The sequence below is a fragment of the Peromyscus maniculatus genome, chromosome 20 (assembly GCF_049852395.1).
Source record: "Peromyscus maniculatus bairdii isolate BWxNUB_F1_BW_parent chromosome 20, HU_Pman_BW_mat_3.1, whole genome shotgun sequence".
Lineage (NCBI taxonomy): Eukaryota > Metazoa > Chordata > Mammalia > Rodentia > Cricetidae > Peromyscus > Peromyscus maniculatus.
Window position 1 is genome coordinate 54,532,315 of NC_134871.1, and position 26,920 is coordinate 54,559,234.

At 52.0% G+C, this 26,920-nt stretch overlaps 1 protein-coding gene across 2 annotated transcripts in view; it reads left to right on the plus strand.

The window, feature by feature from the left end:
- Positions 1-815: 815 nt before the first annotated feature.
- Positions 816-26,920, plus strand: part of Fbln1 (fibulin 1) — an 83,845-nt gene continuing 57,740 nt past the window's right edge. Inside the window, exons 1-4 of one of the 2 annotated variants that reach the window (XM_006980278.4) lie at positions 816-1,062; positions 18,106-18,211; positions 22,379-22,514; positions 24,421-24,592. In XM_006980278.4, coding sequence (XP_006980340.2) covers positions 984-1,062; positions 18,106-18,211; positions 22,379-22,514; positions 24,421-24,592 — 493 coding nt within the window. In that variant the 5' untranslated portion in view covers positions 816-983. The remainder of the gene's footprint in view (positions 1,063-18,105; positions 18,212-22,378; positions 22,515-24,420; positions 24,593-26,920) is intronic. The other variant, XM_006980277.4, reaches the window with a different exon arrangement.

Consider the following 26,920-nt stretch of genomic DNA (forward strand, 5'->3'; position numbering starts at 1 on the left):
TCCAGGAAAGGCGCAAAGCTACGCAGAGAAACCCTATCTCGAAAAACCAAAAAAAAAAAAAAAAATCTTTTTGTTAGTTTTTCAACACAGGGTTTATCTGTGTAGCCTTGGCTGTTGTGGAACTCGATTGTAGACCAAGCTCAGAGATCTACCTGTCCTTGCCTCTGGAGTGCCCCACACCTGGCTAAAAGTCTAATTTTTTTTTTTTGCATTGTTTTTATTTTATGTGAGTGCTGGAAATTCGAACTCAGATCCTCATGTCTTCACACCAAGTGCCCTTACCCACTGAGCCATCTTCCCAGCTTCTTTTTTATTTTATTTTATTTTATTTTTTAAATAAATCTATCTGAGAGTCCTTTCTAAGCTAGCTGGCTGGTGGTTGCCATGCATTCTACACAAACTGGCTTCTGCTGGTCCAGCCTAGCTGCTTGCCCTCCTGATCTGTCAGGTCAAACTCTTTTCCACGTGACCTTCCGGGCTGTGGGAAGCCCAGACTATACCCCTGGTGTTAGGAGTCTGCTTGGCCTGACTGGCAGTCCTGGCCGGCCGGTCCGATCCCTGCTGCTGGTGCCAACCGCAGACTTGCAGAGTCCCGGAGTATCGCGCGGCGATTAAGGAGCCGTTGTAGGGTGCGGGGGCGAGCAAAGGGGAACCCCTGAGAGGTCTGGATTCTCCGCAGGCCGGCTTTAGGTGACCGGTGGGATGTGCATGAGTGTGGGGCACCGCGCCTAAGTGGGTGGCAGGGCAAGTCTCACAGAGAGGCGCCCCGAGTACGTCCCAGCAGGAGAGTCTGGGTGGCGGCGCGCCCCCGCGGCGCAGGGCTGGAGGGAGGGTCCCCGCGGGCCCCGCCCCCGCCGCGCCTCCTCCGGGCGGGATAATTGAACGCGGCGCGCAGGAGCCTCGCGTTTGGCTGCCCAGGCCAAGCCAGAGCGTGCAGCCGCTGCCCGCCGTGCCTTTGTCCGCCGCTCGAGCCTGCCGGCCCCATGGAGCGCCCCGCGCCGTCTCGCCCCGTCCCGCTGCCGCTGCTGCTGCTCAGCAGCTTCTCGCTGCTGGCGGCCCGAGGTAGGGGCGCCCCGGGCCCATGGCCCCCCTCTAGGTCCCCACCCGGGCCCCGCGGTCCCTAGAAGTTTGCAGCTGCCGGTGCTCCGGAGCGCGTGCGCTGCGCTTTGCTGCGCCCCGGGCGTCATCGCATGGTCCCCAGAGCTGCGTGGAATCCAGGCCCGCGACCTCCTTTCCCCAGCCGCACTTCCGGCTTGGCCCTAATGCCCTCCTCTAAAACAAGGGGGACTTGTTTTAAATTCCTTCATCTTCCAAACAGATCCTCCAGCGGGCTCTCGCAGCCACATTCTCTGCTGGTGGAGACAGCTCGAAGACCGCCCGCAGGGCCGTGGGGGTGGGAAGCACTCCGCACTGGAAGCAGTTTTAGTGCGACTTGTCCACTGCCTCCAGCCCCTACCCTCTGATGGGGGTCTGCTGCACCCATCTTACTCCTGAGCAAACTGAGGCAGGAGGGCAGGAGCAGTAAGTTGTTCAGGGATGGGGGCAGAAAGAAAAGAGAAAATAGAGGACCATCCTGGAAGATTTGGCCACTTCCTCCCTGCTGGGCCACAGGAGAGCCCTCTAGCAGATTGGTGGCCCAGAACCACACTTCCCCAATCCAGGAACCTTAGAATGGACTAGAGTCCACCGGGCTGTGCTTTTCCCAGTCCATAATCCTCCTGGCCCGGGGGCAGGCGCTTCACCTGACCATCAGAGAAGCTGTGCGGCTGTGCATTGAACCTTTAACCTCTGTGACTCTGGGGCCATCAGCCAAGCCTGGCCTTTCTCTCAAGTCTTTGTTTCAGCGGGGGGCCCAGCTCCAAAGCACCCTTGTGATCTCTTACTCTTTATCCCTGGATTAGCTTAGCTTCTTTTGAATTCTCTGATAGCCACACTCCTGGTCAAAAGGTCATGGGTTGTAGATAACTGCTGGCCGGGGGTTGGAGGGAGAGGCAGAGGGGAGGGAGAAGGGACTGGCTGGTTCTGAATCCAGGAGGAGTTCTGGCAGTTCTGGGCACTGGCTGCAGCCTTGGCACATCTTGGGTCACTTCTCAGGGTAGGAGACAGGGTCGGTAGGCTCATAGGCTCGAAACTGTGCGTGCCAAGAATTTTGCAGCCCCTTAGAGCGTAGGGAGAGGGGCCTTCTTGGAGGAGGTTGTGCTTGGAGCAGAGATAGTGAGGTGGGTGTGGGCCAGAGAAGGCATTTGAGTCTCTGCCGGGGAGAGTGAAAACCAGAGAGGATTTTGATGTATGGGGGTTGGGGAGGGGGCCAAAGTGGCAGGGACCTCTGATAGCCACATGTTGCACAGAAGAAACAGGTGGAGAGATGTGGGGGCCAGGGCCTCCGAGGCCGGTCTTCCCTGCCTCCTGCCGGTGCTCACGGTGATGTGTGTGAGCACCCACACTTGCTAACCCGGAGTCTCTCAGTGTTGCAGGCATCATCCCTTCAGAGGAAAGCTTCTATCTGAAGCCAGCCAGAATAGAACGTCCTGGGACCCATTCTGTTTCTTGTTGGGGGAGCTGCCTTGAGTTTGGTGTGGTCTTGGAAAAGGGTTAGAAGCTGTTGGCTTCTTCCTGCTGCTTGTAGCCCTGTAGGGCCGGCCAGGTGACCCTGATCTCAGGCTCCAGAGAGCTGTGGGGTTGGCAAGAAAGCCGCTATCTAATAAAGACCTTGGAGGAGACAGACAGAGAGTGTACCCTGTTGCTAATCGGCTCCCATTCATTTGGCCGCCAGTGGGCTATGTGGCCACCTGTATGCAGAAGGACCGTGTGGTCTTTCCTGCCAACGGACAGAGTCAGCGCATGGTTGTCCTGTGACTGATCTGTCCTGTTGGACTTGGCTGCTCCTGGGCCAGCTGAGGGTGTGGGGAGGGGGGAGGTGTTGGGAGAAACAGTTGTGTTTTCTCCAAGGCTTTCTTGGCCTCTGGCTCCAGCCTGCAGTTTCCGACTGATTAAAAGAAAGTCCTGTTGGGAGGGAGAACAAAGGCAGAGAGCACTTGGCAGAAACATGTGGCTGTGAGCTGAGCTCCTGGAAGTTTCCCAGTCAGGAGGTGGAGACCGGAGGCAGGAAGATGAGACTGGGGGTTGGGGGTCCCTGGGGCAGCACTGAGACCTCCAGCACTGCTTTAGACTTCCTAACTCTGAGTTGCATGCTCACACCCCCCACCCCCCCACCCCCAACCCCTGCACATTGTACCGTGGAGGGCAGGAGTCGGGGAACCCAGCTACTCAGCTCCCTCATCGGGGTACCTGGGTACCTATTGCTTTGGAAACCAATCTTCCTATCTACAGAAGAATCCAGTGGGATGGCTGTGTGTAAAAACGAGATAATAGACTCCTACTTGTTAGGTTAAGGAAGAGAACCCAGGACTAAGTAGCCTCAGAAGTGCCCTTGTGTCGTTCTTGCTCATGCTTAGAAAGTTCTGCTCAACATCGAACTTCAAACCCTTCCTGAAGGAGGCCCCACAAAGCCCCCGACTGCAGCCCTCACAGCCAGCCCTAGTGGAGAAGGTCAGGCAGAGGCATTTCACTCAATAGCTGCCGAGGGACAGCTCAGCGCCAGACACTGAGGTTTCCCAGATGTGGCAGGACATGAGACAAACTCGGCCCTTTCCCTTCATGTGGTTCGCAGCTTCCAGGAGATCCAGAGAGAGGAGCCAAGCCCTACTGGCAGAGTCAGGGGAGACTTTCTGGAGGAGGCGGTGTGTGTGCAACTGCGGGAGGGAATTCGTCTCACCAGTCACTTGAAGGTGGGGGGGGTTGGGCTGGGAGGAAAGGGTGCATTTCCCAGCGGAAGGAAGAGCCTGAGCAAAAAGTCCTGCCAGAGAAAGGAAACATGACAAGTGCCACAAAACCCCATAACCAGGGGAAATTATAAAAGAAAGCATTTGATTTGGGGATCATGATTCCAGAGGGTTGGAGTCCATGGTCATCATGGTGGGGAGCATGCGGCAGGCAGGCAGGCATGGTGCTGGAGCAGTAGCTGAGAACTTACATCTGACACACAAGTTGAGGTGGGGAGGGGGAGTGTGAGCGAGCAAGCTAACTGGGAATGGCATGGGCTTTTGAAACCTCAAAACCTACTCCTAATGACACACCTCTAACAAGGCCACACCTCCTAATCCTTCCCAAACCAGTCCACCAGCTGAGGACCAAGTATTCAAATATATGAGCCTGTGGGGGCCGTTCTCATTCAAACCACCACAGTGAGGTCGTCAGGAACTTACCGGGGCTCTACCCTACCCTGGTGCCTGGGGGAGTCCCCTGCCTGCAACTCCCTGAAGGCCCAGCAGCCTAAGCAAAGGGCACAGTGGACGGGCAGCTCTGCAGATAACACTTTGGGGAAACAGTTCTCAAAGGGCACATGGAATTCTGCCGGTGCACTTTGTTCTTTTAAGGTTATTTGTTTTTAAATTTTATGTGTATGAGTGTTTTGCCTGCTTGTTTGTGTACCATGTGTGTGCAGTGCCTGAGGAGGCCAGAAGAGGGCATCAGATCCCCTGGAACTGGTGTTACATAGGAATAGCTGTGAGCTGCTGGGACCAGAACCCAGGTTCTGGGCAAGAGCAGCCAGTGCTTTTAACCTCTAAGTCATCTTTCCAGTCACCCGCCCCCAGGGCACTTTATCCAACAAAATATTTTCCTTTTGTGAAATATCGGATCATAACAATTTGATTAATAGCTGCTCTGATGTACCTCGTGTGGGTCCAGTTTCTTTGAAATGATCTCAGCCATGGCTGCGTAACAAAATGGGGTGTGAAGAAAGGGACCTTTTTCAAGATGTGGGTAAGACATCTGCTCCACACAGGGCAAGCAGGGCTGTTTCCTAGGCTGGACAGACCTCATCTCCTTCCATCCAAGGCCAGTCCTAGGTAAGGCTGAGTCAGGGATGGAGCGGATGCAGGTTACTCCAGTGGTCTCTGTGTTTCGAGGAGTTATAGACAGGGTATCCAACCCCAGTAGGAAGCAGGAGGCAGCTAGTCTCAGTTCTGAAGGTGGCTCAAGATGGTGAATGACCCAAGCCTGTATTTCTCCGAGTCAGTTTGCTTCACTCTGGCTAATGCTGTCTCGGGCCGGTTAGGCTAACTGAAGTGGATTCTATCCAGAAGCTGACATAATCTTGACAGCGCTATGAGGTAGGTGGCCCAGTGTTTTTCCTGGGCCGCTTTTTCCTTCTGTGTTTTGTCATCTGCTGGAGTTAAGATAGACTGAGTTTGGCCACATGTCTCGCCTTCCCTTTTGGCTTAAAAATCTCTTGGGAGAATTCCATTCCTAGGAGTCAGTACTGCCTATAGTCTGGCTACGAGTGATCATGCAACGCTATTCTCTTGACAGCGTGGATTCTTGACACTAGCTCTGGGCCTCACTTCACCTGTAGGATTTTGTGGCACATCAAATGCCTCTGTCATTGTCCCCATTGTACAGGGACACAGGTACACAGAGACCAAGGATCGCAGGCAGCCCCACCTAGCATTTCAGTCTAACAAGGATGCTTGGTGGCCTCACCTTTCTCCGAATTCCAGCTTTAGTGAGGGGATGGGGCTTCTCTGGGCTTTTGTGGTGGATTTATATAGTGGAACTTTAGACGCTGAGCTGGCTTGAGGTCCGGTCAACCTCTCCTTTTTTCTCCCTGAATCTCTTTAAGGTCCATGTAGAGTTGCTAGGGTCTCATGAGATCATTTGTTTATTCACAGACATCAAGTGGTGGCTGTTACAAAAGCATTGGGACAAAGTACACAGTGAAACACAGCCTGTCTCCTCCACCTCCCCTCACCCTCCACCCCCCCACCCCCCCACCCCCCGCCTCCCCCGCCCCTCCAGGTGTTAAGTTCAAGTATAATCATTTGTGCTAAGTGCTGGGAACTTAAGAGAACAAAGAGGCTGTGCGAGACAGGAAACAGATCTGCTGGGAGCCTGCGTGTTCGAGCGAGTTGAGGGTGGTTAGGAGTCCCTGAAGGAAGGGCTGTTGGCAGGAGTGCCTTGGCCCAGGACCACCCGGCTGCAACTTCTAAAGGCCACGTGTGAGGACACATGACAGGTGGCCAGAGAGGTGAAGGAAACCCAGGGGAGATGGGTCCTGGAAGCTCAAAGGACTCTCGGGGCTGGGTAGGATGCTACAGAGGGACCAGAGGTGAGGCTGGCCAAGTGAGTGTTAGGCTTGGCACGTGAGATGGCTGCCTGGGCTGGACCTGCTCCAGGGAGCTTCAGGGGGAAGACAGTTCGCCTTCCCAGCTGTGCACTGCACATGCCCCTTCTCTTCTGCTACCTCTCGGCTGCTTCTCTACCTTAGACCCTTGTGCTGTCTGTGACACGTGCTGGGCATGCGCATTCTGCTTGGTTGGCTTTCTTGTCAGGGTCTCTGAAGATAGCATCTCACTGCAGTTCTGACTTCTTTTTTAAAAAAATTTGTTTTTAATTTTATGTTCATTGGTGTTTTGTCTGCATGATGTTGGTGTGAGGGTGTCAGAAGCAGTGGAACTAGGGTCACATATAGGTGTGAGCTGCCATGTGGGTGCTGGGAATTGAACCCGGGTCCCCGGGAAGAGCAGCCAGTGCTCTTAACTGCTGAGCTATCTCTCTAGCACCACTTTCTCCTCCCCCCCCCCCAGACAGAGTTTCTCTGTGTAGTTTTGGTGCCTGTCCTGGATTTCTCTCTGTAGACCAGGTTGACCTTGAACTCACAGAGATTTGCCTGCCTCTGCCTCCCGAGTGCTGGGATTAAAGGCGTGCGCCACCATCACTGGCCCATCATTTTTCTTTTATTTCCTCCGCACTGGGGGGCACAAGGTTTCTCTATGTAGTCCTGGCTGTCCTAGAACTCGCTCTGTAGCCCAGGCTGGCCTTGAACACAGAGATCTACCACCTCTGCCTCCTGAGTGCTGGAATTAAAGGCATGCGCCACCACCCGGAGTTTGTCATCCCTGGCCTGAGGCCCCTCTAGGCTCCCCCACTTCTGCTGTAGCTTTAGAGAAGGCAGTGGATGGGGCAGTGGGCAGGATCCTTGCAAGGTGTGGACTGTGGAGGCTCCAGGGAGCAGGCCAGGAATTCCAGCCAATGGAACACCAGGTCCCTCAGCACTCTTCGAGGGTCTGAGCTTGACCAGAATCCCAGGGAGTCAGTTGAGGTTAGCCTCACTATTGGCCCTTCCCACACATCCTCTCTCATAGAAACCCAGTACACTGTCATCTGGGATCCACACCCACGCCGCCTACTTTGTAGAACTAGAGGACATTTAATGCCCTGGTTTTTGGAAGGACAGTCTCAGAAGAAAAATGGTTTCAATAAGATGGTTCTTCAGGAAGCACCATTGCTTTAGCTATAATGTTAGCAGCCTGGGGCGCACACGTCAAGGGGAAGCTGCAAGTCCTCCATACAGCATACAGTTGAAGAAACTGAGACCCAGGGCTGCACCAGGGAGAAAACCCTCTATGCTGGGGTCGAGCCAAAACTGGCCTTTTGTCTTTCCACATGACGCACTGAGAAACCTTGAACGTTAGGTCTCGGTGACTCCCGGGCCACTGGGAAACACACTCAGGCAAGGCCTCTGCAGCATTCATGGCTAGCAGGCGGATACTCTGGGAGCCTCTACCTGAAGAGTCGTGCAGAACTCCTGTAATCCCAAGTCCAGTATCTGTACTGTCATGGGAGGACCAAGTGGCCCTGATGTTACACATCAAGGGTGGGGTCTGCTGTTTCTCTCTAAGCCATGAGCATCTGTGTGTAGGAACACATGTAGCATGTTGTTGATGCCTGTCAGCTTTATGAGGTTTACTTATTTATGTGTGGGTGTGTGCAGGTGTCCATGTCTGTGGAGGCCAGAGGTTAACCTTGAGTGCTGTTTCCTTAGGAGCTGTTTGTCTTGGTTTTTAATGTAATTTAATTTTTATTTATGTGTGTGTGTGTGTGTGTGTGTGTGTGGCTGGTTTGGTGTGTCAACTTGATGAAAGCTAGAGTTATCAGAGAGGAAGGAGCCTCCACTGAGGAAATGCCTCCATGTCTTAATTAGTGATCAGTGAGGGAGGGTCCAGCCCATGGTGTGTGGTGCCATCCCTGGGCTGGTGGTCCTGGGCTCTATAAGAAAGCAGGCTGAGCAAGCCACATGGAGCAAGCCAGTAAGCAGCACCCCTCCCCCTCTATGGCCTCTGCATCAGCTCCTACTTCCGGGATCCTGCCCTATTTGAGTTCCTGTCCTGACTTCCTTCAGTAGTGAACAGCAATATGGAAGTGAAAGCTGAATAAATCCTTTCCTCCCCAACTTGCATTATGGTCATGGTGTTGAAAGGACCAAGCAGATGCCATAACAGGCTGCTCAGTCTTCTCTCAGAGATCAGGCCTCAATTTCAGTTTTTCCCTGAGACTTGAGCAAGCTGTTTCTGGGAGGGCTATGACATAGTCCTTGCAGTAGCTCCCTTTCTGCACGTACTCTGACTGCTCAAGGTTCAGCCAGTTGTTTACTGTCTGGGACCCCTCACCAACTTAGAGCTACATGCCTGGGTCAGTGTGAACGTGCCAGGTCAGCCAGCCTCCATGGCAGCTCAAGGACAAAACCTGGGACTTGTCCAGGCCTGCCCCAAAATGATAACTGTAACCCCCAACCAGTAAATTCAAAGGTTACACACCCTCACCCAATCATATGACGCCAAGGTTTGTACCACCCTGCTTGAGGTTTTTCTCTTTAAAAACCCCTCAGCCTGAGAGCTCAGGGCCGTCCTCCTCTACCCGCTGTGTCGGATGTTGGACTCAGACCAAGCCTGGGCTTGCTTGTTATCAATAAACCCCTGTGTGTTTTGCATCGGATATCGGCTCTGTGGTGGTCTTGCTGCAGGGGTGGGGGTGTGGGGGATGGGGTGGGGGGGTCGGTCTTGTGACGTAGGCACAGCAGTGTTTCATCACAGCAATAGAAACCCCCACTAAGATGCTCGCCGTTACCTTACCGGGATTACAAATGCATGGCACCGGGGTCAGCCTTTCCTGTGAGTTCTGGGGCTCAAGGTCAGGTTCCCACACTTGCACGACTAGTCACACACTTCACTGACTAAGCCGTCTCCCAGCCCCTTGGGCGTGTTAACTCACCTAGAAGAAAGTTAGCCTGATGCCCGGGAGCCAAGTCCTGCCCACTGCCACAGCAGTTCTGTGGGTCGGCGCCATGTTCTCGGAGAGGGCTCCGGGCCAGGCGGTGGGTGGGTGGGTGCTTCGGAATGTGCTGTGCCTATGAGAATAGCTGCCCTATTGTTTGATTTTTGAGGGTTCTGTTTTACCCTGTGGTCGGTCATGTCCCCAGGATTACCTCCTTCACCTCCCCATGCCTGCGCAACAGGTTGAGGAACTGCGGGCCCCAGAGGTTAGAGAGATGTGGCAGCTTCTCTGAGGCCGTGTAGTGGTACCTTGCTTTTAGATGGCGTCTCCCTAGGTTGCTCGAGCAACCTACATAGTGAGATGCCATCTCCTGGGCGGTTACAGATTGTTGTAAGTCATCTGGGTGCTGGGACTAAAACCCCAGTCTTCTGCAAGAACAGACGGTGCTCTTAACTGCTGAGCTATCTCTCCAGCCCCACGGAGGATGGAGGACACTTTTTAACACCCAGTGTTGCTTGCCTTGGGACCGTTGACTGGAGGTCAGCCATGTTTGGCAAGAGCATTGATTCTTGGTTTTGACTATTAGTTGCCTGTGGGCTTGTCACACAGTCAGATGACAGAGTCAGACGTGAAAACTAGTCGACAGGTGGTATTTCTTCTCAGAAAAGACAAGCAAAGGAGCATGAAGTGAGGGAAGGTTCTGGGTTGGCTGGAGGGCCCTGCTCAGGGAAGGGGTATTGAAACTCAGGGTGAGTGGATTGACAGACTTCAGAGCTGTTGGGGGCTGGCCGCACAGAGGCAGCAGTGGTGGCCAGGAAGCAGAATAGAAAGACAGAACCTGTGGGGACATGGGGAGGAGAGGAGACCCTCACCCTGGAGTCTGACTGAAGCCCTTGTCAGCCGAGAAGCAAGAATTCCAGCACATGAGCCGGGCAGTGGAGGCTCACGCCTTTAATCCCAGCACTCGGGAGGCAGAGCCAGGCGGATCTCTGTGAGTTCGAGGCCAGCCTGGGCTACCGAGTGAGTTCCAGGAAAGGCGCAAAGCTACACAGAGAAACCCTGTCTCGAAAAACAAAACAAAACAAAAAAACAAAACAAAACAAAAAAAAGCCCAGCACATGCAGTTAAGACTTCTTTCATTTACAGAGACTTTTTATTAAAGTGGGATGAGCCAGGCTTAAGGCCTGAGCAATATCCCATTGGATAGGACCTCCTTCCTTCCCCCAGGCTGGGGCTGGGGATGTCAAGCCTAATAAGGTTGTTTACAGTATAACTCTCCTATCTTCCTGCATCCCCTTGGGCTAGACTTTTCTACCTTATATTTCGGTTGCGATCCTGTCAGGTGCCCCTCAGGTAAGCATTTAGGATTCATAGCAAGTCTTTGAAGAGAGTAACTTCAAAACCTACAAAGATGATACACATGACTCTCCGAAATCAGCTAGCTCTCACTCTCCCTTGGGGGAACCCACACCCACACTTGGGTGTGTTTTCTGTTCTGAAACTCTCATTTGAGAAGCCCATGGGCTTGGGTGTGTCTTATCTTTCTATCTGAGCGCCTCTCTTTCTTAATCCTCATATTAAGTTTGTATTTTAAAAAATCATACTCTTATTAACCCCCAGTTCTGGCCAGTCTTGAAATTCTGGCCCGAGTTGAGGTCCCCAAATGCTGCAGGCTACAGCGGGGGGAGGGGGGGCACTGTACCTCTGCCTCTGTCTCTGTCCCGTCCCATCCCACCCCGTCCCACCCCAATGCTGGAATTCTTACGGGCTCCAAATCACTCTGCTGATGCAGCAGGATGCTGCTCGGTGCTGGAGGTTTGGATGCTCACCCTTCACCCCTCTGAAGGTATTGCCAGTGGGCCACATGCTGGGGTTTGCTCCGGGTACCTGTGAAATGTGGACTTGGATGGAATGTCTTGCTCTCTAACTCATTGGTAGACACTGAGAAGTTGCTCTGGGTGTGATGTGAATGAGCCATGTGGTGAAGGAAGGGATAGGTACCTCTGTGAGCCTCAGGGAGTGCCTAGATTTATTTATTTATTTATTTATTTATTTATTTATTTATTTATTTATTTATTTATTTATTTATTTATTTATCTTTCTTTCTTTCTTTCTTTCTTTTTCTTTCTTTCTTTTTCTTTCTTTCTTTCTTTCTTTTTCTTTCTTTCTTTCTTTCTTTTTTTCTTTCTTTCTTTCTCTTTCTTTCTTTCTCTTTCTTTCTTTCTTTTTCTTTCTTTCTTTCTTTCTTTCTCTTTCTTTCTTTCTTTTTCTTTCTTTCTTTTTCTTTCTTTCTTTCTTTCTTTCTCTCTCTCTCTCTCTTTCTTTCTCTTCCTTTCTTTCTTTCTTTCTTTCTTTCTTTCTTTCTTTCTTTCTTTCTTTCTCTCTCTCTCTCTCTCTCTCTCTCTTTCTTTCTTTCTTTCTTTCTCTTTCTTTCTTTCTTTCTTTCTTTCTTTCTTTCTTTCTTTCTCTCTCTCTCTCTCTCTCTCTCTCTCTCTCTCTCTTTCTTTCTTTCTTTCTTTCTTTCTTTTGTTGTTTTGTTTTTTCAAGACAAGATTTCTCTTTGCACCCTTCCTGGAACTCACTCTGTAGACCGGGCTGGCCTCAAACTCACAGAGATCCTCCTGCCTCTGCCTCCCGAGTGCTGGGATTAAAGATGTGCGCCACCACCGCCCGGGTCGAGTCCCTAGAGTTTGTGTCGGGACAGTAAGACACAGGATGCCAATGTTCAGATATTGACACTGACCTGGTGACCTGATCTCCCGTCTCCAGGTGACTCAGCTGGGACTGCACCTGTGTGAGGAGGAGGCCACAGTTGCGCAGGTGTGGTGGTCCGCCTTTCCTTGCTTGCCTTCCTTGGAAGCAAGGGTACACTGAAACCACCCATCTGGACCACTCCGTGGGTAGAAAGAAAAGTTTATTTGGGAAATCAAGTTGCCAGGCTGTCTCGCAGGAATCGAGAGCAGCAACTGGGTGGGAAAGCATGTGGATTTTCTGTGACGGTCAGTAAGGTAGTGGTCTTTGAGCCGTACACTTTGTTCAGATTGACCAGGAGCTAGACGACCTTGCTGGATGTGGTAGCCTTTGGGGTGGATAAGGGAGGTAGTGGTTTTCCGAAGACCCCTACCTTTTATCTCGAGAACGTTCTCATTTTCCCTGACAGAAATCCCATACCTATTAAATCGTAATTCCCCACTCCACACCCCCCAGCCCCTGGCAAGCACCTCCTTACTGTCTATAATTTTTTTTTTTTACATTTAAAACAAGTGTCTGTGTATGGGTGGCCTGTGCAGTGGTGCGTGTGTGAAGGTCTGAGAACATTTTGCAGGCCTCTGCTCTTTCCTTCGACCACGTGAGTCTCGGGGATCGAACTCGGGTCTTCGGGTTTGGCAGCAGTCACCTTTACACTGACTCGTCTGCTGGCCTTGTCCATGAATTTAACTTTCAGGGAACCTCCTACATGCCCTGGTCTTGGGCACCAAACCCACCTCCCTGATTTTATTGGATTTTCATAAGGGGGGTATAGCTGGTTTATCTAAAAAGGATTGAATGTGAACACAGCCATCTGCCTTTCCAATCAGAATGAGAGTGCATTGGAGGGGAGGAGTGTATGTGTGTGTGTGTGTGTGTGTGTGTGTGTGTGTGTGTATGTGTGTATGTGTGTGTGTGTGTGTGTGTGTATGTGTATGTGTGTGTGTGTGTGTGTGTGTGTGTGTGTATGTGTGTCTGTGTGTCTGTCCATCTGTGTGCTTCATCCAGCCTGGCTCTGCCCTACAGAACCTATCTTGCATGAGACACACACATCTTGTTTAAAGACCAACCTGCTCCAGAGGATGGATGCCTCTGTTGGCATCCTGCGCTGTGACACCAGGGTGTCCTCCAGAATGTCTCATTTCTCCATTTTCTCTCCTCTCCCTTACCGCTCAGTCTTCCTTTAATGGGGAGGAGATGGCTAGTGCTAGCCCACCAGGGAAAGTAAGGCTCATCTCCAGGGCTGGAAGGGGCGATTCTAGACTCTGGCTCTTGCTGAACTTCACTCTTGCCCTTTGCTGTGGTCAGCACCAGCCTAGGAACCTTCTCTCTGCTCTCTCCTTCTATCCCGGGATGAACGAGGATGGAGCCCCTTTAGGAAGGCAGAGCATCCTGCCGGAACAGCCGATCTGTGTTTGGGGGTAGTCATGCCCATCAGCTCCTCGTTCTATGGAATTAGTGTCTCATGAGCCTCAGTGGGTATGCTGGTCATACAGGTGCCGTGGGACAGTAAGGGGAGGAAGATGCATCTCTTGCCCATGAAGAAGATCCATTTCGGGAAGGAGGGGCGGCATGGGCCAGGGAGCAGGAGCCTGTAGGGTTTTGGTGTCTGCAGAGACCTGGCCAGAGCTGGCCCCATGTTGCTTGGGGTTGGTGAAGCATAGCTCGAGCTGGGACGGGGACACTTGAGCATTGTTTTTGTTCATGGTGATGTAACTCAGCTTCAGTTCCTAGCTCTGTTTCTGAAGTCCTTCCTTGCTATGACCATTTGGTGGCAGAGCACTGAAGGTATCTGAGAGAGACTGGTGACTATGGGAGGGGGGAGCAGAAGGAGGAAGAACCCATGTGGACTTCCCATAACTGCAGGGTGATGGCACCAGACCCGGATGGGGACCTGGAGGCACAGCATCTGCAGGGGTGTGTCCAGGAGGAGAAGCCAGGCAATAGCTTAGACCCAGCTGTGCCCATGCCAGCCTTCTCCTCCTCCCTCATTCAGCTTCCCAAGCTTCTGCACACTCTTCTAGACTAACGTTGGTCCTCATGGACTCCTTTCCTGTTGGCCTGGAACTCCCAGCACATCCTTAGACAGACAACTCCACTGGGATCAAGGAGCCCATGAGCTCGGGCCAGTCAGTGCAGCTCCAGGTGACACGGGCCATGCCTGGCAACCCCTGTGGCCTCACCATTCATTTAGTTATGGGACTGGGTTTGTAGAGCGCTTCTTGGGCAATGGTCTGCTGTGTGTCCTCAGGAAACGTTGCTGTCCCTGGCCTGGCTACGCTCCTCCCCAGGCTATAGCCAGACCAAGTAATGGTCGCTTAGAATGAGATTTCTAAATCCTCGTGTTCTCCCCAGGCGTTCTCCTGGGTTTGGGTACTCCTTCCTGGGAGAGAAAAGTTAGAAGTTATGTAGCCCTGGCGGGGCAAACAGGGCAGGAAGTGAATGCAGCTTCTCAGTCCTGTTACTGACTCCACTCACACTATGTGCTGGGCTTGAGATGGCAGTGTGAAGCTCAGAGCTTGAGGAGACAGGACGTGGGGACTGAGCGGGACCTTGTTTGCAAAGGGGACTGAGCAGGACCTTGTTTGCGAAGGCCTTCAGCCCAGGCTGGTTTCTTGCAGCAGAGACACTCCCTCCCGCTCTGGCCATCGTCTAACATGGCTGCGTTCCCCGCTTGACTCTTCCTGGTCTCTGAGGGGGGTGTGCAGGCACTGTTCTGTGGCTTACAAGACACCTCAAGCCTAAGGAGGATGAGCTGAGCCCATGCAGCCTCAGGAGAGCACCCCCCACCCCGCCCCCACAGCCTTCAGACAGCTCTGCTCTGCAGGAATCAAGTCCGGGACACCCTGCTCAAACAATGTGAGCCACGTTCCAGGGACATTCCAAGTTTCCAGACTGCCTGAAGTTTTAATGTGGTTGTCTTGCTGAGCACAAGGTTCATCGTGTCCAAGGTCCCCTAACAGGCATCATTTCAAAACACATTAGAAGCCTTCCTGCAGCTCAGGTTCCCACCCATCCACCTAGAGGGCAGCGGCACTAAGGGGATTCTACACCCAGGCCTGGCAGAGGCTCCCCTCCGGCAGGTGACAGCAGGCATCCCCTCTGATCATCTGACAAGTTGCCATGCCACTGTTTAGAACGTCACCAACCTGCTCCATTTTCTCAGAGACCACAGAGGTCTGTCTCATGAGCTGTATTTTAACACAAATGAGCTGTGGGTCAGAGGGGTGACGTGGCCTGGCCAGGGTCACAAAGAGAAAGTCCCAGCACCAGAGCCCAAGTCTGTTTGGCTCCAAAGCTGTGCCCCTCAGGCAGTCTTGCTCTCATTCCCCCCCTCCTGGGGTGGGGAGAGTTTTCATTGTATCCTGGATCAGCCTTGAACCCAGACTTGCAGAAATCCTCCTGCCTCAGCCTCCTAGCTCATTATCTCAACTCTTGGCTTCCATGTCACAGTTTTTGCCAAAATATAAGGTCACAAGGGACAGACTCACTGTCAGGATGTCTGGATGGGAGAGTGTGTCGGATAAATGGAACATTTGAAACAGTGAGATGTGCCCAGGGTGAAGGATTCTGAGATGAGAACCCATGACCCTAAGACTGACTGGGCCAGCAGGCTGCAGGGAGGTGACAGGCAGCGTGGGGGCGGGCCTAGGTCCTGAGAAGAGCTTAGAGGAGACAGACTGAGGACAGGAAGTTTGTGTGTGTGTGTGTGTGTGTGTGTGTGTGTGTGTGTAACCCTCGGTATCAGTTGGCACAACCTTGGTGTCGGTCACTTTCCACCTTGTTGAACGAGTGAGTGGGCGAATGAGCGTGTAGGGCTGGCATCATGATGCGCCCCTCACTCTGACACCCTGGCTCCGCGAGGCCTGTGACTCTGGAGGGTTTGATGGCTGAGCTCCAGCCAGCAGTGAACTGTCTGTGGTCACTAAACAGAATCATGGGAGACTGGGGAGCAAACAGCAAAATGGGAGTGGGCTGAGGAGCAGGCTCGGTGCAGATTGTCAGGCCCAGCTGTGGGACAAACCATCATTTCCTCACCCACCCCAAGAACGCCCTCTGGAACTCGGGGAACCCGACAGTTGTAAGCTGTAAGTTGTAAGTGTCGGGATGGGCACGTCTTTCACAGTAGAACACAACTCAGTGTTCTCCAGACGTCCTTAGGAAAAAGGGAAAGTCTGACAGTATCACGGGAGGAGTGTCTGTTTTGTGGCTCAAAGTGAGGGCAACCTCTTTCTGGCCATGTGGAATGGTTTTAGCTCATGTGTGCCTTGACCACACTGTGCTGAATGTTTCTGGAAGTTCCTCCTCTTCCCTTTCTGAGGGGTGGTTTAGGAAGCCCCAGTCTCACATGAGAGTAATCCTTCTTCGGGGACCTCCCCTAGGAACCGGTCTTGGAAAAGTAAAGAACTCAAAGCACCCACAGCTACTGGTGCTGGGAAGCTCTGCTGGGCTGAATGGATGCTGGAAGGCTAGTAGTGAGACAGCATGGTGTCTCTCGTGGGGTGTGTGTGTGTGTGTGTGTGTGTGTGTGTGTGTGTGTGTGTGTCTATTTGCATTTGTGTGTATGTGTGTCTGAGTGAGTGTGTATACATGTGTATATGTTTATATATATGTGTATGTGTATATGTGTGTGCATGGAGTCCAGAAGCCAACCTTAAGCACCATCTTCAGAATGCCATTTGTCACCTTTGAGATGGGGTGGGGGGGGGGTCTCTCACTGGCCTGGAACTCAGTAAGTTAATGGCTGACCAGCAAACCCCCATGGACCCACCTGTCTCCATCTCCCTAGCACTGATATTACAAGTATATGCCACCATGCCCGGCATTTTTACATGGGTTCTGGGTGTCAAACGCAGGGCTTTATGCTTGTAGGATAAGCATTTTACTGGCTGAGCGATCCTCACAGTCTTCATAGTGTCTACTTTTTAAAAAAGATTTACTTTTATATAAAATTATGTGTATATGTGTGTGCATGGGGATGTGTGTGCCCATGGGGGCCAGCACATCAGATTCCCTTATGAGTTAAGATGTGGGTACCGAGAACTGAACTCTGGACATGTAAAAGCAATATGTGTTCTTAACTGCTGAGCTATCTTTCCAACCCTTCTATGGTGTCTCTCTCCTTTAAAAAAAAAAATTATATGTATGAATGTGTATTGCAGGCATGTATATGCAGGTGAGCAAGGTGCCAGACTTCCTGGAACTGGAGTTACAGGTGGTTGTGAGCCACCTGATGAGGGTGCTGGGAACTGAACTCGGGTCCTCCACAAGAGCCTCTAGTGCTCTTAACCTCCGAGCCGTGTCTCGAGCTCCCATGGAATCTCTTAAAGCTGAGTTTTGTAAGGTTCTGACAGACAGTTGTCTTCTGCCTAGCCACCAATGCTGTTGGCACTGATGTTTCCTGTCCTGTTCGTCCCCTGGGCCGAGAGCAAGGCGTGTGGCACCTTAGGACCCATCACCTCTCCCTGGGCTTCGTGGGGATCTTCTTACCTGCCATTAGCAGAGGAGGCACAGCCTATAGTGAGGCCAGACACCTGGACTGCCACAAGGACCTAAGTTTCTGGCGCAATCCTTTGCCGAGGGCCTGTGCTAGCTGCCTGGTAGACAGCTTTTACTTCTGAGCCTGGCACTCTGTGCCAAGCCAGCACGGTCCTCACTTTGGTCACTGTTTCTACAAAGTACTGTTGTCCCTAAGGGCGGAACTGTCACCAGCTTTGGTTTCCGGGTATATATCCTGAGGGTGGAAGCCCCTCCCCCAGCTCGGCACAAACACTGGAAGTGGGCCCCAGAGACTGGTCCAGAGATAGAGAGGGTTTGCCGCTTTTTAAGACTCCTCTTCCTGTCTCCCTTCTGGAGGAGTCAGGCCCTGGTCATCCCTTGAATGCTAGGTCGATGGTGCCCGGCCCTGCATCTGTCAGCGCAACTCACCTTTGTTCTCTGGACCAGAAAAGCAAGGCTGTGGCCTGTGTGCTTGGGTCTCAGCATTGAGCTTAGTGCTTTCAGAGCTGGCCCTGGCCTTTGTGGGGGGAATAGGTGGATGCTTCCAGCTGGGAGGAGTTGGCCGTTCTCATCCTGGCTTACAAAGTGATTAAGAGTGTGCTGTGTGTTCTCACTGCCCTTCCAGACTTGGCCTGATGTTGTCATTGGGGCTGCAGGAGGCAGATATTCTGATGTCGTGGCTGGGGTGGGGGGGGTGGGGGTACCAAGCAGGTCACCCATCGGCTTGTTCTCTTCCCTCCACAGTGACTGCTGATGTCTCCATGGAGGCTTGCTGTACAGAGGGAAATCAAATGGCTAACCAGCACAGAGACTGCTCGCTGCCATACACCTCAGAATCCAAGGAGTGCAGGTACATGGGCCAGATGTCTGAGGTGGGGGGGCTGCCTCCCCCCATCTGCTGCTCCTTCATCTGTGCTTCTGAGCTCATTGTCCTAGGCTGCTCTGTGCTCACTGGAGCATCTGTTGCTTTCCCTGGCCTGAAAAGTAAGATGATCCAGGTGTGCAGCCCTGTCTGCCACAGCTGTCTACCTCTGGGCAAGTCAGTCTTCCAAGCAAAACAAAGGTCTGTAGTAGACTGTCAGATGAGACCACGTCGTGACGTGAGCCTTCTTACAGACCCCAAGAACTGAAATGGTTCGTCCACACAGCTCCTCTGCACACGTCTTGTATGCTCTCTCTAGATTAAATCAGGTGCTCACAAAACTTGGGATACGTAAAACCTTAGAATAAACTACGATAACAGGTTATGTTGATCATCATAAAAAAAAATTTATCAAATCTTTACGAAGCACCTACTGTGCCGCCTGAAGTCATATGTGAAGTGTGGGAAGGGTGTCCAGGGAGGGAACAGCCAGTGTGGATGCTCAGGGGAAGTCTATGCAGGTTTACCGGGCAGCAGCCAGGCGGCTAGAATGTCTGAGCAGCGGGGCAGAAAGACACAAAGCCAGAGAGAGGTGGGCATGGGGATAGTGCTACCCATTGCCCCCGGTAGTGTGGCCATCTTAGAAACTCACGGGGAGCAGGGTACGAATCTGATGGAGGTTTTGAGCATAAGTTGGGGGGGCAGCGCCTCTGTCCAGACTTGAAGGCCATTGACAGGAGGGAGTAGACACTAAGGGGCTCTTTGAAGGTAGGAGGGATGGAGGCGGCTGGGAGCTGGGCAGTAGACTGGGATGGGGGAGGGGCTGCCTGTGGAGGAGAGTAGGGGAAGGGAGCCAGGCAAGCAGTCGATCCAATCCTGGGGAGTCGAGTGGGATCCAGAGGGGTGTTGGCAGCAGCTCCACAGGTTTGCTTTGTATGGCTGAGCAGGTGAGGAAGGGTGCTGGTAGCAGAAGGTGGAGGCTGGGGGAGTGGAATCAGCCAAGGTAGCCTTAAACACCCGGAAGCCCAAGGGCTTGTTAGTCCTGCTAGGAGTGTGGAGAGAGGCTCAGCAGTGTTGCTCAGAGGAGGAGATGGGGACATGAGTATGAGAGACAAACCCCAGTGCTAAGGTCCCACTCTAAGTGCCCAATGAGTCCCTCTCCCTTAAGTCTCACCGGGGCAACAGCGCCCCACTCCTCACCAGGTTCGGACAGGACGTAGAGAACTCCCATCCAGGAGGAGGGTTTGGAACAGGCAGGGTTGAGTGACCCTAGACTGGTTGGTTCTTTGGTTTTTCAAACTAGGTTCCCTAGAGCAATTCTTTGCAATTCTTGGGAACCCCTGGCTGCCCTGAAGCAGGGGTGCACCTGAGCAGCCCTGCTCAGTCTCCTTCCTCCTGTGCAGCTCCCTAGGAACCCTCCCTGTCAGAGCAGAGTTTATATATGTGTCCCAGAGTGCTTGTGGGCACTAGGCAATTTGGCTCGCATGCCTGGAGCCCTCACGGCTGACTAGCACACAGTCAGGCTGCAGACAACAGTACTTAGTGAAATGTGGTAAAAAATACAATTAAAACTCACCATCTTAAGACCTCATGCACACGGTTTTGCTACCCTGACTGCTGTCCCTCTCTGAGACCCTTCCAGTCCTGCAAACGGAACCTCTGACCCCACACGCCTTCAGCCCCTGGCTAACCCATCAGCTTCCTGTCTATGAATTTGACTTCTCCTGTGTCTCTGTGGGACTGGCTTGTCTCAGCACTGGGCCCTGTAGATTCCTCTGTGTGGCTGCATATGTCAGGATTTCCTTTGGTGTTTGAGGCGGAGTCACGGTCTGTCGTGTGATTGTGCTCACCCATTCGCCCCTCCGCTCACGTTTAGGTTCCTTCTGCATTTTGGCTGTTGCAGATAGCACGGCCATGAACTTGGGTGGGCAGTGTTGGAGACTGTCTTAGGGTTTTTATTGCTGTGAAGAGACACCATGATCATGGCAACTCTTATAAAGGAAAACATTTCATTGATGACTTGCTTATAGTTCAGAGGTTTAGTTCATTATCATGGTGGGAAGCAAGGCATCATGTAGGCAGATGTGCTGGAGAAGGAGCTGAGAGTTCTTACATCCTGACTCACAGGCAACAGGAAGTGGTCTGAGACACTGGGCAAAGCTTGAGCACATATGAGACCTCAAAGCTCACCTCCACAGTGACACACTTCCTCCAACAAGGCCACACCCACCCCAACAAGGCCACACCCACCCCAACAAGGCCACACCCACCCCAACAAGGCCACACCCACTCCAACAAGGCCACACCCACTCCAACAAAGCCACAACCTCCTAAAGGTGCCACTCCCTTCGGGGGCCATTTTCTTTCAAACCACCACAGAGGTCCTGTTCCAAATTCTCTTAAGTGGGATGGCTGGATCCTATGACAGTCAATTTTCAGCCTTTTGGGGAACACCATGCTATTTTCCAAGTAGCTGTCTGTGTTTCCTTCCTTCCAGCTGTGGACAAGTCTTCCCACATCTCCTCATCTTTACTAGTGTCTTAGTTACTTTTTTGTTGCTGAGACAAGACAGCATGACTAAGGCAACTTAGAAGAAACTTAGAAGAACTTAAAAGAAAGCTTTTAGGGCTGGAGAGATGGCTTAGCAGTTAAGAGCACTGCTTGTTCTTCCAGAGGTCCTGAGTTCAATTCCCAGCAACCACATGGTGGCTCACAACCATCTGTAATGAGATCTGGTGCCCTCTTCTGGTCTGCAGGTGTACATGCAGATAGAGCACTGTATACATAATAAATAAATCTTAAAAAAAGAAAGAAAGAAAGAAAGAAAGAAAGAAAGAAAGAAAGAAAGAAAGAAAGAAAGAAAGAAAGAAAGAAAGAAAGCTTTTAATTGGGTTTGCAGTTCCAGGCGGTTAGCATCTATGATGATGGAGCAAAGGACTGATGGTAGCCACAGCTGAGAGCTCACATCTTACACCCACAAGTAGGAGGCAGAGAGAGAGCACGCACTGGGAATGGGGCAAGTGTTTCGAAACCTCAAAGTCTGCCCCTCAGTGACACATGTCCTCTAACAAGGCCACGCCACTAATCCTTCCCAAACAGTTCCACCCACTGGGACCCTGGTATCAAATATATGACCCTGTGGGGGCCATTCTCATTCAAGCCACCACAGTCAGCGCTTGTTGCTTTCTCTTTAGCGCCGTGGACATTTAGTGAAATGCCTCTAGTCTACCAGTCCAATGAAGCAGGCTTGAAATCAATGGCACAGTGTAGACACGTCTGTCCTGGATCTGGAGGTTGGCTCTGGAGAGACATGGGAAGCTGGTTCAGACTTCTGAGCTCTAGCTAGAGGAAGGACCGGCCAGGGTCGCTGGCCATGGGTGTAGGCAACCTGGCTGGCAGCAGCAGGAAGCAGGGAGGCCCCTATCCTATCTTGCAGACGGCATAGATTAGGTGGCTGTTTCTGCCCTTACTGGCTCTGGCTTTGGCTTACTTTAGTCTGGATGAGAGCCACATGTGACGTCCTTCCTGCTTGTTGTCTGTGGGGCTGGCTTTCTGGTCTCTGAGATGTCACATGTGTCTGAATCTGAGGAATAGACTCTGGCAAGTTCAGGTTCTACCCGAGCCCCTGTTTTCTAAAAAGCTTTTCATAGCCGAGCCTGTGGGTGGCGGGAGGCTGGGGTTGGGCATCCTGGTTGCTGCTGTCTCTCACTCCGGGGTCCTTCAACAAACTGTGTCGTAAGACTCTCCGAAACGTCCCCCGCTGAGCTTGGAAAACGGAGCTGAGGTTGAGAAGAATTGAGCTAGGTGGGAAGAGGGGGAGGGTGTAGCCCAGAGCCTGCAGCAGGCCGCTTTGCTTGTAAATAGGGGAGAGAATGTTCCATAACCAGCCTTGGCAAAGGCTCTCAACTTTACGCAGAGCAGGGTTCTCTAGACTCCCACCCCACATACCACTTCGCATTTGATCTTTCTAAGTAAACACCTGCCAAGTGCTTCCTGTAGGCCAGATGCTGTGTGTCTCTCTCCTTGTGGGAGCTGGGATGCGGAGGGGCGGGGAGGGGGATCCTCCAGAGGATGTGCTTCATCCCTCTCCGTGGGCTTCTGTTCTGAGCTTGGCTCCACCGAAGAGTCCTGGCGCAGCCTCTGCTCTGCCTGCAGGATGGTCCAGGAACAATGCTGTCACAACCAACTGGAGGAGCTGCACTGTACCACGGGCATCAACCTGGCCAGCGAGCCGGACGGCTGCGCCACGCTGCACAGCTCCAACAGTAGCCTGGAGACCGTGTTCATAAAGGTGAGTGAGGCTGAGGACCACCCTGGTTATCTCGCCCGGTGAACGTCAGATCACTCAGGTGTCTTCCCCTTCTCATTTAGGGGGTCAGCCTTTCCAGCTAGGCTTCCAGATAGGAAAGGGTGAGATCGTGAAGACCCAGCTCCACCCTGGGGGAACAGGAAGAGCCCGAGGGTTACCCCGTCCCAGCCTTTAGACAGAGAGAAGGCAGAAGGCAGAGCAGGGGTTTTCTGGGGCCTCCAGAATCTTCAGTTCAGGGTAGGCATCCTCCTACTGCCTAGGAGGCCCCGATGCCTCTCTGTTCCTCAGGTGAACTGAGGCTCTGAGCTCACATGAAGTCTCTACACTGGGGCCTCTAATAACATGGGGCGTTGGAGTTCAGAGAGGCCCACACTCCAGTGGCTTCTCAGCAGCCTGGTCGAGGACTCAGTGGGGATTCTCCATGGGATATAATCAAAATAAGTAGCAAGGTCTCCTTTCCTGAATGCTCCTGGGACCCTAGGTCCCGGCCAGGTTGCTGAGCTTGCTAGGGCTGTGGACATCTTGCTTGTGTGCCTGGGAGGTCAGCACAGCCTCTCTTGAACTTGAACACAAATAGACCAATGGTCAGGCCCAAGAGAAAAACCAGTGGTGTGGGAAGCTCCACTTGGAAATGATTCCCATCACCACCACCACCACCCCCGGTGACTGCCAGAAATGACTCCCCTCACCACCACCACCATCACCACCACCACCACCACCCTGGTGACTGCCAGAAATGTTGATGAAAGTGGCTTCCTGGGACACCAACTATCCCCAGGAAGGTGGTAGTGGAATCAAGGGGTGAAAATCTGATTGTAGTCTGGATTCTGGGAGGGTGGGTGGGAGTGTCTGCGGACAGGCAGGGACTGCTCCTGGGTCCGGGGCTCTGCCTTGACAGCCATGGCTTACCATGGTGTTTACTGGGGGCACAGGCGGCACCGACGTGGGGAAGCTAGGCAGGGCTGGAGTGAGTGGCCGGTTAAGGGGTCTGTCATCCAGGACTTCCGGCATACAGTGACCACCTCGCTGGGGAAGGCGGGGCTCTGCTTATGTTGTGTGCCTGGCAGACAGCTGTGCTCCATCCCTAGACTTGAGGAAGGAGAGGTGTGAAGTGCTAGAACATTCTAGCAAGACAGGGAACAGATTACCTGGCTAAATTAATGAAGTGTGTTTCCTGGAAAGGTTACTCACACCCTAGAGGAGGGTGAGATCACAGCCGCTCTTTGCGGCAGCTGTGGGTAGAATGACATGGAGAAGACCCCTCAGCCTCCACAGATGCTGACGCAAAGCCTCTTGCTGTGGGCTCTCTGGAATGTTCTTTGTCTATATAGCACTGACGGGGGGCTTTCCATGTGTACCCCAGGACCTGGGTTAGGACTCGGGTCTGACTTTTGGGATATGGGGTCTCTGTGAAAGACAGTGACCAAGTCTCACGCCTTGCTTGGGGCCTTGAAGCTCTTATGCCCACCACTTGGGGTTGAGAGGAGACAGCGTGTACCCTCTTCTGGCGGAGCAATGAGACCTTGCGGACAGGCAGTGGTTTGCTCCCTTCTCCTAGAGATGGCTGGGCTGGGCTGGGAGTTGCTAGTCAGGAAAGGGATGTCCCAGGGGATAGTCCTGCAGCAGGGGTGGGGTGGGGAGGTGGAGTCCTCCGAGGCGCCCAGACTCTCTCAGTTCCTTTCCAACAGACCTAAGAGGCTCAGAGGGGCCCAGAATGCTTTTCAATGTACTTCTGACATTTAGATAAATTGCCCATATCGGATGTTTTCTTGCTGTCCTGGGAACATGGACAAGGGGGGTGTCAGGTGTGTCCCTAGGGTTCTTGTGGAGTCCCAAGGGCCTCTTGTCCAGCTCCCCTGTCCCCAGTCTAGAATCTCTCTCTTCACAGAGATGCTGCCACTGTTGCATGCTGGGAAGGGCGGCCCAGGCCCGGAGCCAGACCTGTGAGCCCAATCTCATGATAAGCTACCAGTGTGGGCTGGTATTCCGTGCCTGCTGCGTGAAGGGCCAAGAGAGTTCAGACTTCCCCCGTGGTGACGGTGGGGACCTTCAGGACCCAGGTAACTCCTCCCTTTTCCGATGTGGAGCCACGTGTTCTATGACACAGTCCATACTTCAGGCTGTGTGTCTATGACACGGTTGGTTTATTCTTTCTGTGCCTGTCACATTGCTGGATTCTGCCAATCATAGATTAAAAGTATTATAGGAGCCGGGCGGTGGTGGCGCACACCTTTAATCCCAGCACTCGGGAGGCAGAGGCAGGCGGATCTCCGTGAGTTCAAGGCCAGCCTGGTCTCCAAAGCGAGTTCCAGGAAAGGCGCAAAGCTACACAGAGAAACCCTGTCTCGAAAAACAAAAAAACAAAAAAAAGTATTATAGGAAAGATCATGAGTTTGGATCCTCAGCACTCATATATAAGCCAGGCAAAGGGGCAATGCATCTTTAACCCAGGCCTCAGGGTATAGAGCAGGTAGGAGGATACCTAGAGCCTCAGTTCAGTGAGAGACCCTGCCTCAAAAAATAAAATAGGAACAATAGAGGAAGACACTAGATGTTGACCTCTGACCTCCACATGTGCGTGCACGGGTGCAACACCTATGCACACATATGCACATACCACACACCTAAAGAAAATGTTGGAGAAAAGATACTGAATCTGTACTGGGTGTGCACAGACATTTTTCTTGTCATTCTTTGAACAGAAATAACAACAATTTATATAGCATTGATATTGCATTAGGTATCAAAAGTAATCTAGAGATGATGAAGGCATATGAGAGGATGTGCATAGATTACAGACAGACATTATGGTGTTTTGTGTGAGAGACTTGAATGTCTGTGGATTTAAAACATATATAATTTATTTTTATTTTATTGTACCAGTGTTTTGTCTATATTTAGGTAAGTGCATGCAGTGTCCATGAAGTTCAGAAGAGGGCATTGGATCCTCTGGAACTGGAGTTACAGATGGTTGTGAGCTGCCATATGGGTGCTGGAACCAAACCTGGGTCCTCTGCAGGAACAGCACGTGTCCTTAACTGCTGAGCCATCTCTCCAGCTCCTTGTATGTGGGTTCTAATGCCCTCCAGGGTCCTGGAATCAATCCCCACGTGTGCCAGGATTTTTCTTTAGGGCCACCAACCAGCTCCCAAATCATGGCACAGAGACTTCTTATTAGTTATGAATGCCCAGCCTAGCTTAGCTCGCTTCTGGCTAGCTCTTTTAACTAAAATTAATTAACCTGTTTCTCTTTATCTACCTTTTGCCACAGAGCATTTTTCCTTTCTTTCTATATGTTCTACTCTGTGTCTGCTGGCTGGCCTCAGGCATCTCCCTCTCTTTCTCCCTCATTCTTCTCTCCTTCTTCACGAACCTAGATTTCTCCTCCTATTTATTACCTCTGCCCACTCTGCCTATCCTTTCTCTGCCTAGCTATTGGCTGATCAGCTTTTTTATTAGACCAGTCAGGTGCCTTAGGCAGGCAAGGTGAAACAGCAGCACATCTTTTCATAAAACAAAACAAAACAAAACAAAAAAAAAATGTAGCATAAACAAATGTAACACACCTTTACATAGTTAAATATTCTGCAGCATAAACAAATATAATACATCTCTACATAGTTAAATATTGCACAACACCCATGGATACCAAAGGACAGCTGTGTAGAGAGATTGATGTCTGATAGGGGTTGGATGATTGGAGGGCAGGCCTCTGGGCCAGAGCCCCAGGGGAGAGCTGATGTGGCCCAAGTCCACAAGCTTGAGCAGAATTCTTGCTGGCAGAATGCTCTTCCTCAGTCTCCATCTCTTCGGCCCTCCAGCTGGTTAAGTAAATCCACTAACCATTCAGGAGGGCCCTGTGATCATCTCCATCAAAGCCCATCGACTTAAATTCTAATCTCATCTTAAAAATACTGCCTTCATAATGGCATCCCATTAAGTTGCCACGTGAGGTTGACTATCATGGCTGAGAGATTGGATGAGTACCAACTGCTCTGCAGGCATCTGGCTCCACAAGTGTCTGGCCTTCGAGGTTTCACCTTGCCCTGGTCCCAGCCCTGGGCAGGGTGGGTAATTGCCCTTTGATCTGATTCTCCCATGAGGATCTTGATGTTTAAGTTTACATGACGAACAGTGGAAGGAAGAGAACTTGGCCTTTTGAGTTTGGGGGCCAGTGTGGGCCAGCTGGGTGCCTCTGTGTTCAAGTAGCAGGCACTTTCTCAGAGGAGTGTGGGACCCCAGAAGTGGTTCCCGGAGATCTGGAAGCTGCTGTTACAACCTCTCCCTCTCCCCATTGCCTACAGCCAGATGTACTTGAAGCCCTGAGGGGCATGGCTTTGTGTTATAGGGACTTCTTGGGTTTGTTTGTTTTTTAAACTTATTTATTT